Source organism: Dendrobates tinctorius, unplaced genomic scaffold (genome assembly GCF_039654945.1).
Source record: "Dendrobates tinctorius isolate UK_male_01 unplaced genomic scaffold, ASM3965494v1 ptg000420l, whole genome shotgun sequence".
In the NCBI taxonomy this organism is placed as follows: domain Eukaryota; kingdom Metazoa; phylum Chordata; class Amphibia; order Anura; family Dendrobatidae; genus Dendrobates; species Dendrobates tinctorius.
In genome coordinates this window covers 386320-399199 of record NW_027362084.1, presented here as the reverse complement: position 1 = coordinate 399199, position 12880 = coordinate 386320, and the positions used below count along the sequence as shown (strand labels likewise).

Sequence of the window (12880 nt, the reverse complement as noted above, 5' to 3'; positions counted from 1 at the left end):
TTCTGTCTCGGTCTCTCTTCTTGGCCTCACTCCCTTACATTCTCACGGCCTTCACTTTTTTACTTTTGTCCTCATCTCAATTTTTTTTTTTTTTTAACTTTCGTCCTTGCCTCACATTTTTATATTCTTCCTGGATTACCCTTCTTTTCTTGTGGGTCTCCTTTCTTTCTCATCCTCTTTTCTACCTTTACCCCTGCCCTCCTTTCTTTCCATTCTTTCTTCTTTACTTCCTTTCCATCTTCCCTTCTTATCCCCCCGCCCCTTTCCTTTCTGGCTTCCCCCCACCGGTTATAGTAGGTCACACTGTTCCCCATTCCTATGGTGTTATATAACTCTGATTTTACAAGGATGGTTACCACTTTCCTGTAGTTATTAGGGGTGGACGCAGACAGGAGGGCCCCTGTGCATGAACAGTAGATGGGCCCTTTGCAGTTCCCAGAGCTCCTCATAATGCACAGAGGGGGTCGTGGCCCCGACACCTCTTGAGCCTATATGCGGTTGCACAGTGGTGTGTCCGCCTCTGGTTATTATACCAGGTGCAGTACCTGTACTCATTTAGACATTTGAAGCCTTTTTTTGGTTTTCATGCTCGGAGAGATTGATGTTGTGTATGGCGGTGTGCGAGATCGAGTTTTCTACCCCGAGCTATGCATTGCACGGCGATTATTCTTTTATTAATGCCGGTGAACATTTACTGCTCTCTGGGTGTGAGATGATTCACTTTTCGGATTGTGTGTCTCGTCATTTATACCATATCATATATTTAGTCGGCGCTCTTGTCTATGTATTTTATTTCCGAACCCAGGGTCATCACAATCTCGGAAGCTCCTCTTAGCCCCATATCTTTCTTCCAGTTTGTAGATCTTATATTTAACTAAAAAATCTAAAATAAATTTGTAACTAGGATTGTATCTTATATAATTAGTCCAATCAGCCCTTGCAGCGTCCAGGATTCACTTTTTTCCACCGTAGGACTCTGACTGCAGAGACCTGTGTGTCGTAAGCAGTGCCATCCCGCCTCCCACCAATCCCGTATTAACAAAACACCGACAAGCATGGATGGGTTGAACAGGTCGGTCACAGTTTATTAATAATAAGCAGAGAGAGGCAAGTACAATTCACAACGTTCTCAAAGCTGTGGGCCCACGACCGCTGGGCACGTCGAATGATGAGAGGTTACGAACCTTGCCGCCCTCTACACTACCGCCACGGAGGATCATGTGTATGACCTACACAGGACTCCGACCCCCTAGAGGCGAGATTCTGAAATTTTTGAATGGTAATGATTGAAATGGGCCCGCCATCCTGCCGAGTTCTACCTCTTTTATGATTTTTTGCTGTAAAATCTCTGGGAACTCTCGGGCTGATTGTAGATTTTTTGCCGATATTGGCGTTCGGTTAAATTTAAAGGGGATGAAGAAACCGTACTTAAAACCGTCGTATAATTGCTGAGCAGCTTCTTTATTGGGATAAAGACTTAGCCATGGGCCCATGGCGGCTACGCTCACCGGGGTTTTGCCTCGTAGCAGTTCCGCTTGCGAGGCGTGTACACCTTGATGCAGGGTGTCCGCCGCCGCAGGCTGAGCAGTCGTGTCTATATCTGCATGCCGCCTGGAAGCGACAGTTTCCACCATTGAATAACATGCAGGCCCCTGGTCTCTGTACGACCACAGAGTTTTGGCCTGCGGCTGCTGAGAAACTAGTGGCCGATGATGAAAAGGGAGGGTGTTTTTGTGTAAGCATTAATCGTAGCCAGACATCTGTGGCTTTAACTCCCCATCCTAAATCTGGTTGCAGGGCTAGCCTCCTGCGGAACGCCTCGTCATAGCGCCTCCAAGCGATGCCACCATGAGACTTATAGGAGTTATATATTAAATCCATATATATGAATAACTGTGAGCAGCGTTCAGGATGTTTTTGGCCCATTATACATCCTAGGACAGAGAAGGCCTGCAGCCAGTTGTTCATTGTATGTGCTATTTTACCTCTGTTTCTATCGTATGACCACTCGCCAGTCCTCCTTTCCTTATCCACTGACTGTTGGTCCGCTGATAACAGCAACCATATGTCTACATAGTCATTATTCCAGATCTTCTCTTTTTTCTCTAAGTCTATGTGTGTACCTAGTGGACTAATTCCACAGCAAAATGCATCTTTATGTAGACTAGCTGATTGAGGTATGTTCCTGGTGACGGTTTGACCACTGTGTTGATTAAAGTGGTCGACTAGAGCCCTGATGGCAGATGCCAGGTTGCTCTCTTCTGTGTTGTGTATGTTGATATGTGGATTGGTTATGCGAGACTCACCGCTGTCTGTCGCCAGTCGAGTGTCTCCTTGTGAAGGAGTTACCCCTGCGATATCCTGCTCCCGGCTGGAGGCCCGATCTGGCCCAGAAATGTCTTGGCCATTGGAACGTGGCTGCAATTCTGAATCGATGACAGAACTTCGATGCTGATGAGCCATGGTGGAAAGGGAAGGATCTTCCCGGATTAATGATGACGATGGAGCCCGTCGCAGCCGAAGGCTGCTGTGAGCTTGTGACGGCGCTCCCTGCTGGCTATGCGTCTGACTGGAGGACGCAAGATGTTCGTCGCTGCTCCTCCGGCTAGTAGTCTGGTTTGGAGATTCCGTGCGACGTCTACGGCTTGATGACCAAGAACGCCTGCTGCGGTGGCCCTCGGACACATCGGACTGCCCTGATGTGGAAGTTGACCTCCGTCTGGAGGAGCGCGACCTGTGGCGACTCCTGTTGTAGGTACGCCTTCGCCTGCAACGGGAACAACGACAGCCAGAGGGACAGCGAGAAAGGTGGTGGTGGGGGGAATCCGCAGAGGACGGTGTGGAGGATCTGTGACGTATGTGGCTATGTTCGTGGTGGCCGGGTGTATGTTGTTTTGTAGGCTGTCGAGTAAGTGGTGTGGCGTTATTATTGCTTCCACTGTAGGTGTCTAATGGGGATGGCGTTCTGACCGCCAATGAAATAGTGTGCGACACAGGTGTTTGCGACAGTGGTGGGGTTGGTGGCGTGTAGTGTGCTGCGTTTGTGCTTTGTGTAACACGTAGGTTTTGTTGCAGAGCGTCCTGAACGGTCGGGTTGGACCGAACAGCACGCTCGGCAGCAGTATGGCAGTTGTCACCGGAAATCCCAACGTTCCGCACGGGCGGCAGTGATGCGCCCGTAGGAGAGACTTGAGAGACCGGGCTTGGTAGAGGGATATTGCTGGACCTTGAAAGGGTTAAACTTTGCTGAGTGCTTTGCTGCCTGCCCTCAAGTGGATGTGGCAGCAGCCCAGTCCTTGGTATAGCAGTGGAGGGGGCTGTGCTGGGTCGGACCCTGCTGGAACTTGCAAGGGTAAACTTTGCTGAGTGCTACGTAAAGCAGTGGAGGGGGCTGTGCAGGGCCGGACGCTGGAGCACTGGTGACGCAGGGTGGGCGGAGCCTGCGTCCGGCTCTGATGATTGGCACCTATTAAAATGCTAGAGATGGGCGTACTACTTGTGGGGCTTCTGCTGTGATGCTGGGTGGAAGTGGGTGGGGCTTTGGACCGACTCCACCCACCGCTCTGCAGTAGACAGTGGGTGGTGAGATAGGCGGAACGATGGAGGAGGAAGTGGGCGTGGCTTCAGGCCTGTATAGGCGTCCAGAGCCTAATAATGGCATCCGGGCCTGAGGCCTACAGGCCAGAGCATCCACAGCAGCATTTCGGGGGCGACGGAGACCAGTGGCGATGCTACCACCGACCTTAAGTCGCACTGGTGGGCGCGATGTGCGCTCAGAACGCCTGCCAGGTCGATGCAGGAGCAGCCCCAGAAAAGCTGGGTGACTGCTGTGAAGAGCCCGACGCAGGGAGGGGAGGGCCAGCGGAGGAGACAGGAGAGGACGGGGCATGAAGGGATGCGGAGGCTGAGTGCTGTAAGGGCGGTGCTGGAGCTGGATGAGGGGGTGACAGAGAAGCTAGGGGTTCAGGGGGGGATTGGGACCCGGGAGACAAAGGGGAGGCCGGGGAATGGAGGGAAATGGAGACTGTATCCTGTGAAGGCATTGCTGTATCTGGATGGGAGGATGGTAGTGAAGCCTGTTGGCCAGGGGAGGACTGGGCCCCGGGAGGCAAAGGAGAGGCCTGCAGCAATAGGGGATCAGGAGAGGGCACAGGTGGGTGCGCATCCAGTTTAGATAAAAGGGCTATGATACATGGATCACCCACCTGTGCTGCTCTCTGCCGCAGGGCCTCCATCACTTCCACAGACATGGCTGCAGGGGATTCCTGGCATCAGGGCACAAAAACTTCCAGGGGCCTGAAACAAAAGCTTCTAGGTATCAGGCGGAGAGGAAAGAGAAAGACCCCCACCCCAGCACCTGAATTTAACCCCTGAGGGTGTGGCCGGACGCCCCTTCCTCTCTTTCCGTAGGTCAGTGGGGCGTCCTAAATTATGGCATCCCCTGGGGGGGGGGGAGTAGTGGGAGGGGAGGCACTGCACCGAGTTTGCTTATCGTCAAATCCATGGGGGCTCTACAGTCAGAGACACTATCCTTATTCAGTACAGTGCCTGCCAGTAGTGCAGGCAAATATAAGAAACTCTGTAGCCATATATTTTCAGAGAAATATGTTTTTTTTCTCCACTTTTCAGCCACTTCTCCTCCTATCTCCTAAACTCACCACCGACATTGAAAAACTGCATAAATCCACTTTAGTCTTATCAAGATGAACTGAGAGATCACATTACAGCTGCTTAATGAAGTCTATAGAGAGCAGACGAGAAGCAGTAATGCACACAGAATGTGCTGCTGCTTTTAAGGATTTTATAGTATCTCACCCTAGTGCTGGATTCACAGCTATTCTGCTCAGTAGTGTATGTCGTCATCCATGCTGCTTTTTTTGAACCTGTACTACACGGGGCGGGAATCCCTTATGTCTGTGTGTGCTGTTTTTAAAGAAATCATAGCTAGATAAGTTGTATAAATGCCAGTTATTCCTCATAGGCGTACACAGGACAGCTTATTCTGAACAGTCACCTGAAACAACATGTCCACTTACAAGAGTCTGGGGCTAAACTACAATACCACACCACCAGTGGCCAGATGCCTGTGTTTTTTTTAATTTATTTTTTTAAGTAAATTGCCACGTTTTCTGAATCCAGGAAACCTCTTTATGGCTGCTTGCGAGAATCAGCGCCACTCTAGTCTTTAGGCGACTTGTGGTATTGCAATTGACAGAATAGAATTACTGATCATCCCCATTGATAAAGTAGTTGAACTCCAATGCCAGTAGTGGCCCATAAACAAGAGTGGCGCGGTTTCTGGAAAAAAGTATGTTTTTCATAAAGTTTTAGAACCCCTTTAATCCAGGATCACGTACAATAATAGACAATTTAGTCCCTTACCGAAGTGTTTGGACGGTAATAAATGTAAATTTAAGATGACAGTTACCTTAAAGTCTATTAAGGAAGAAGTCTTCGCAGATTTAGTAAGGCAGGGAGGTGAGGAGACCATGGACGGCCGCTCTCTGACACTGCATCTTATGAAAGCTAGACTCGGGTTTACTCGAACATGAGTGACCTCTTGTCTCAGCATTTTTGTCGGGATGACCTGGTTTGGTCTAAATTATGTTATCGTTCCTTAGAAAGCCCAGCAAGTTGCATTTCAATGAGGTGCATTATTTCAAGTGCAGGTTCATCTCTGACCAGTGAGGGGCAGCGAACACTGAAGTGTGACCATTGAGATCTTCATCAATGTTGCCAATGAAGTGGCCTCAGCGCTACAAAGGTTTTGTGTCGCTTACATCGTCTTCTCGACTCCGCTCTGCTTTCTCTGGAAGCTGAATGCATCATGTTCTAATGATTAAGTTGACCACTTCTAAAAGGCTTGTGTCATCTCAAACTGACAGCACAATTAAAGGGGTTGTCCAGGACTTAAACATTGATGGCCTGTTCTTAGGATGGATCATCAGTTTCTGTTCGGTGGGGGCGCGACACCCGACCCCCGACGTTCCAAGTGTTGGCGGCAGACTGAGCTTCTCAGCTACGGAGCTGCACCAACAGAATAGTGGCCGAGACCGGGTACAGCACATCCACTTCCTATTGGTTTGAATATGGGGTGAATGTGCAGTACCGTGACCACTATACAGTCGATGGATCCGTGCAGCTCCATAGCTGAGCGGTTCCTGCTGCTACAGGAAACAGATGATTGTCGAGGGCGCTGGTTGTCGCACCCCACTGATCAAACATAACCTATTCTAAAGATAGGCCATCAATGTTTAAGTCCCAGGCAACCCCTTTAAGCACACAGCCTTGTAGGGGACTTATCCTCTTTAAAAGTCTCACCTTTATCCTTCAGGAATTGAAGTGTTATCAAATATGCTAATTAGGGTGCACCTTTAGTGTGCACGAGAGGCTCAGTGCATTGTTATTCTCACTGGTTTTGCATGTCCCGCCACCTTCTCTGGTGATTGACAGTGCTGGCTTTCCTGAACCTTTCAGCAGTCATTTTTCGCTCCAGGCAAGCCAGCGCTGTACATCACTAGTCCAGGAGGTGGGGATTTGCCCAAGCAGTGGGCAGAACAGTATGCCAAGCCTCTTGGGCACACTAAGGGTGCACCCTAATTAGCATATTTGATTTAAACTTCAGTTTCTGAAGAATAAAGGTGCAATTCTTATAGGAGTTATAGCCCCTAATAATCTATAGGCTTAGTTATACTATCAGTTTGGGCTGACAGGCTCCCTCTAAGGGTATGTTCTTACTCTCTGGCTGTTAAAGTACCTGATATTTTTCATTGTCGATTTAAAGGGGGGAGGTATCCAGAATTAGAAATCATGGCTAACAGCAAATGCAGTCGCGCTGTGAGCACAGGGGAATCGTGACAGTATGTACAGTGCACACTGTCAGGATTCAGCGGTCGCATTGAGTGGCTGCAGACTTTTCTATTCGCCCGCACATCCCCTTTAAAACACAATGCAGATGACAATATAAGAAAAGAGATGAATGTTTGACACCCGTTGACTATACTGAACACTGCAGATGAGCCGCAGGCAGTAATAACACATTTCTCTCATTTTCAGGGTTCCTATGATCCAAGTAAAGTAAAAGTGATTCATTTTAGTATGAATCCTGCTACTAAGGCTCAACAGCAGCGCAAGGATGACATCCAGAACCTCCAGGACGAATGCATCAAACTGCGGGAACTCGTCCGTATCTTAGAGGGGGGCTCCACCGTTCCTGACAAACTGGAAGCGGCAGGGAGTATCCAAAGCCCCGTCCAGGAAGTTAGCGGTAAGTGTTAATTACATTTCATAGTGTGACGGATAAATCTGAAAATTTGGCATCCAAAAGATTTTCTTTAAAAGAGGACGATGTGGACATTGCTTCATATGTCTGTGATCCATGGTAGCATTATGTTTAACTATACAGTTGTTGCCAAAAGTTTTGAGGCTGATACAAATTTTGGGCTTTTGGCAGAGTTTGCTGCTTGTTTTTATAGTGGCAATTTTTCATTAATTGTACATAGTTATGAAGAGAGGTCAGATGAATTGCAAAAAAATCCCTATTTCCGCTGATTTTTATCTCTGCTCGCTGGGTGTTCAGCTGCTGGGATCCCCACTGATGCCACAAATGGGTTTTGAAGTCCCCCCTATTAAATGGAGGGATGGCGACCACTATTCTAGTCTTTGGTTACTGGATGGACTAAGAAAGCCAAGCTCTGTTCTCGGTTCTCTCCATCAGTCACAGGGACGGAGAATGGAGCAGCGGTTCACATTTGTGACCATTAGTCTTTGGAAAACATTTGCACCTCTGGTTATTGGATACCTAAGCCCACAACACACATGAGGCTAATGTGGTCGTGCTCGACGTTTTCAACAGGTTTGGTTGACATTCTGTGTATGGGGGCAGCTGCCAACTTATTGTTGAGGAAGGCATTGATCGGGCATATCTAATATCAGACTGCCGATCACATTGTTCTCCTAGAGATAACTCGCTGACAGAGATGACCGGCAGTGGTTCTTTCATAGAGAATGTAGACGCGCTCCAGTGTATGGGTTAGTCTGCCGAGATGGCCGTCAAACCAGCAATCGACCGATTCATCGTTTGCCCAACAGCCATCTCATGTGTATGATTGGTTTTACCTCTTATCCTGCAGATGGGTGTTAAGTTGCTACGAACAAAAAACAGAGAGCGTGTCCATTCAGCTCACCACTTATGCTAGCGATAAGTATCCCAGGAGACTTCGAGGATAGACCGTCTGTGGTCTGTGTGTGGTGCACGGAGTCTGCACTGGTCTGACTTCCAGGTCAAATAGCTTTCAATGGTCCGAAGGTTGATGTTCTCCAGCACCAAAGGGAAATATCTAAAACTTACTGTAAATCATGAAGAATTATAAAAAAAAATTGGCAAAATATAGAAAAAACCTATAATTTTTTCTATCCAAAAAGCGTATGCATTACACTGGAAAATATCGAATTTTGGACCATTGCGAGCAATAACTTATGGTGGACAAAGACAGTAAAGCCTGAAATCCATGTTCTTCTTCTTTGGTGATTGAACTCTAGGCTTCGCTCTGTCACATGTGTGAAATACATATTAAGGCCCCGTCTCACATAACGAGATCGCTAGCGAAGTCGCTAAAGCGTCACCAATTTTGTGACGCAACAGCGATCTCGCTACATGTGACACGTAGCGGCGACCGGCCCCCCCTCTGGATATCGCTGATCGTGCTGGAATGTCCTGGGCCATTTTTTCATTGTCGGCATCCCGCTGGCCAGCGCGCATCGCTGTGTTTGGCGAGTGACCTCGTTGGCGACGCAGAACTCGGGGACGCAGGCGGGAATCGTTCAGAATAGCTGCTGTGTGACAAGGTACCAGCGACCGCCGAGGTCGTTGTACAGATCGCCGGATCGTTGCGTCGAGTAGATCTGCCTGTTTGGCAGTTTACTAGTGACTATTTAGCGTCGCACCAGCGATCCCTACAGGTCGTATCATTGTCGGGATCGCTGGTGTGTCGCTATGTGAAACGGGACCCTTACTCTCACTAGTGCCTGATCAGGAGCACTTCCTCCACTCTACAGTCACTATGAATATATCCTCTTTTTTTGCCCTGCATATCGCTGCTCTGCCTGTTGGTTTTGCAGAAAGTCTCCGGAGTAATGGAGGAGTCTCTTTACCTTGCGGAGACTTGGCACGGATGCGAATTTCATCACTGCTAAGTTTGGGGTCACTGTTGTTAGTTTAGCAGAAGAGATTAATGTCCGTGATTCTAGAGCGGAGTTTACTAGGGCGATAATGTTAATTTGCTTTTCCCTTTTTTTCTGGTGGATATATGCAGTAGCTAAACACCAGTCTGTACCACAACTATAAACAGGTTGAAAACCCAATATGAAATACCCTACAAAAAATATCTTGTCTGAAGGGCCCACGATGTTCCTGCATTATATGGACTGTAAGTGGATTTTATGGGTGATTGCAAAAATAATCATGGTATCTCCTGCTTAGAATCACAAGAAATGGGTGGAAACACAGACACCTATAGCATAATCGTCTCCTTGCAGAGTATCCTATTTCTCGTAGATTAGTTACATGTGCCATTCCTCTTGGATTTATTTTGCACCAAGAGGAAAGATAAGAAAGGACATATTTATAGATTAAAGTGAACATACATTTCCAAGCTCACATACAGTTAAAGCTCTTTTATTTTTATGCGCAAGATTAAAGGGACTCTGTCAACACAAAATGACTGTTCAAACCAAGCACAGGCACTCAGTGCATCATTGAAATGAAAAGCAGTAAAGTGCATTTTCCCACCTACTTCTTTTCCATCCATCTCCTCCATGGAAAACAAGTCGGTGGGAAGCTGTCCTGAACTGTTTGGCCACTTCAAGGGTGGACTGAACACCAGTGCTTGGTTTGAACAGTCATTTTCTGTTGATAGACTCCCTTTAACTTTTTGTCCTTTTAGAGTTTTCTCATGTATTTGGAACAACCATTAACTGCTCTCCTGCTGTCTGTCTATGAAGGACACACAGTGCATCACCCAGCTTTGCACATAGACTTGCCTCTGCACCTAGCATTCACATGGTATGCCTTTCAGCTAACCCCAGCTTACCCCAGTGTTATTTATGACCTTGTTTACTCTGGCTTGATCATATACATCTGGTCCACTCTTAATTGTCTGACCAAGAAGAGCAGAGACCACTCCTCTCTGCTTCACACCTGACTGCACTTAGTTGTACATATATTGCAGAGCACAAGTCTGCATTGTGATTCCTATAAGTGTGTTCTAGAAGTGTGAAGATTAATTTAAGAATTAAAACCAGAATTGAACCAGAAGGGAACTGAAGGTAACTGGACACAGTCAATGTAAACAATGTTTCTGTTTGTTTTCACTTTCACCCCAATAATCCTTCACTTTCTGCTAATTCCCCTAATCCCTACTCCTAGTAAGGAACTGTTCATCTCTTCTTCAATCCTCCCCATCCACCTCACCTCCACCTCAAAACTGTTCCTTAACATACAATCCTCTGTCTCCAAACACAGACAGCCCCCTCATGCCCTCTCCTGCTCCCACCTGCTAACACTTTCTCTGCTCCTTCTCACTGCTGGTGATATCTCTCCAAATCCTGGTCCTCCTCACCACATTCCCACAGTCATTTCTACCTCCCATCCACACTCTATCACAACCTTCCGTAACCTCTCCAACCTTATACACATTCACCCAGCCCCCGCTTCCCCAGTCCCACTAACAGGAGCTCTGTGGAACGCTCGCTCTGTCTGCAACAAGCTTTCCTACATCCATGATCTTTTTGTTACTACCAAACTTTCATTCCTCGCCATCACCGAAACCTGGCTCACCCCTTCTGACACAGCCTCTCCTGCTGCACTTTCGTATGGCGGCTTCCACCTTTCTCACACCCCCCGCCCCAGCAGCAAACATGGTGGAGGAGTTGGTTTTCTCCTGTCAGATACCTGCTCCTTCACCCCAATCCCACTGCCACCCTCTGTTACCCTCCCTTCCTTTGAGGTGCACTCTGTGCGCATCTACTCCCCCTCCAACCTCCAACTGGCTGTCATCTACCGCCCCCCAGGGCCAGCCACCACCTTCTTTGACCACTTCACCACCTGGTTACTTCATTTCCTTTCCGCGGACATCCCTACTATCATCATGGGCGACTTCAACATCCCCATTGACACTTCCCTCTCAGCTGCCACTAAACTTCTATCTCTCACTTCCTCCTTCGGCCTCACTCAATGGTCTTCTACAGCCACCCACAAAGATGGCCACACACTGGACCTCATCTTCACCCGCCTCTGCTCCCTATCTAACCTCTCTAACTCACCTCTTCCTCTCTCTGACCACAACCTGCTCACATTCTCTTCCCTCTTCACTCCATGTCTACAATCCCCACCCCACAAACTTTCACACCCTCGCAGGAATCTTAAACACCTTGACCTACACTCATTCTCTGAATCCCTCCTCCCTCTTACAGATATAAGTTCCTTACACAATGCGGATGACGCTGCCGCTCTATATAACACCACAATAGCTGTAGCTTTGGAATCCGCTGCCCCACTTACACATACCAAAACTCGCAAAATCAACAGACAGCCCTGGCACACCAGCCTGACCAAAGAGCTGAGGCGAGCTTCCAGGGCTGCTGAGTGCAGATGGAAAAGATCCCACTCCATCGAGCACTTCATCGCATTCAAACAGTCCCTCACTACTTTCAAGACCACACTCGCCACAGCTAAACAAACCTACTTCTCATCTCTCATATCCTCCCTGTCTCACAACCCTAAACAGTTATTCAACACCTTCAATTCTCTCCTCCGCCCCCCAGCACCTCCTCCCTCCCCACTCATCTCAGCTGAAGACTTTGCCTCATTTTTCAAGCAGAAAATTGATAACATCAGGGACAGTTTTGGTCAACAACCCCCAGAGCCCTTCCTCCCGACTTCCCAGCCCTCCACCTTCAAAACCAACTTCTCCACCATTACAGAAGATCGACTCTCCACTCTACTCTCAAGATCACATCTCACCACCTGTGCACTCGACCCGATCCCATCCCACTTCATCCCAAACCTCACCCCAGTCTTCATCCCAACCCTAACCCATCTCTTCAACCTATCACTAACAACTGGTGTTTTCCCCTCAAGCTTTAAACATGCCTCCATCACACCTATCCTCAAAAAGCCCTCTCTTGACCCATCCTCTGTATCTAGCTATCGCCCTATATCACTTCTCCCATACGCCTCCAAGCTACTAGAACAACACGTCTACCTTGAACTGTCCTCCCATCTCTCTTCTTGCTCCCTCTTCGACCGCTTACAATCTGGCTTCCGGTCACACCACTCCACTGAAACTGCCCTTACTAAGGTCACCAATGACCTCTTAACTGCCAAGAGCAAGCGACACTACTCTGTCCTCCTCCTCCTGGACCTGTCGGCTGCCTTTGACACAGTGGACCATTCCCTATTATTACAGACCCTCTCATCCCTCGGCATCACAGACTTGGCCCTCTCCTGGATCTCATCATACCTAACAGACCGGACATTCAGCATCTCCCACTCACACACCACCTCCTCACCTCGCCCCCTATCTGTCGGAGTCCCACAAGGTTCAGTCCTTGGGCCCCTGCTGTTCTCTATTTACACCTTTGGCCTGGGACAGCTCATAGAATCTCATGGCTTTCAGTATCATCTTTATGCTGATGACACACAGATCTACATCTCTGGACCAGATATCACCTCCCTACTAACCAGAATCCCTCAATGTCTGTCCACTATTTCACCCTTCTTCTCCACTAGATATCTGAAACTCAACATGGACAAAACAGAATTCATCATCTTTCCCCCATCTCACGTGACCCCCCCCCTACGAACCTATCAATTACAGTA

The 12880-nt window shown here is 48.2% G+C and overlaps 1 protein-coding gene across 4 annotated transcripts in view; it reads left to right on the top strand.

Annotated features, from left to right (window-relative positions):
• The window catches only part of LOC141076507 (mitotic spindle assembly checkpoint protein MAD1-like), a 620485-nt gene that overhangs the window by 359593 nt on the left and 248012 nt on the right, over nucleotides 1-12880 (top strand). For all 4 annotated transcript variants that reach the window (XM_073563984.1, XM_073563988.1, XM_073563986.1 and 1 more), the window contains one exon: nucleotides 7057-7267. In XM_073563984.1, the coding sequence (XP_073420085.1) occupies nucleotides 7057-7267 (211 nt within the window). The remainder of the gene's footprint in view (nucleotides 1-7056; nucleotides 7268-12880) is intronic.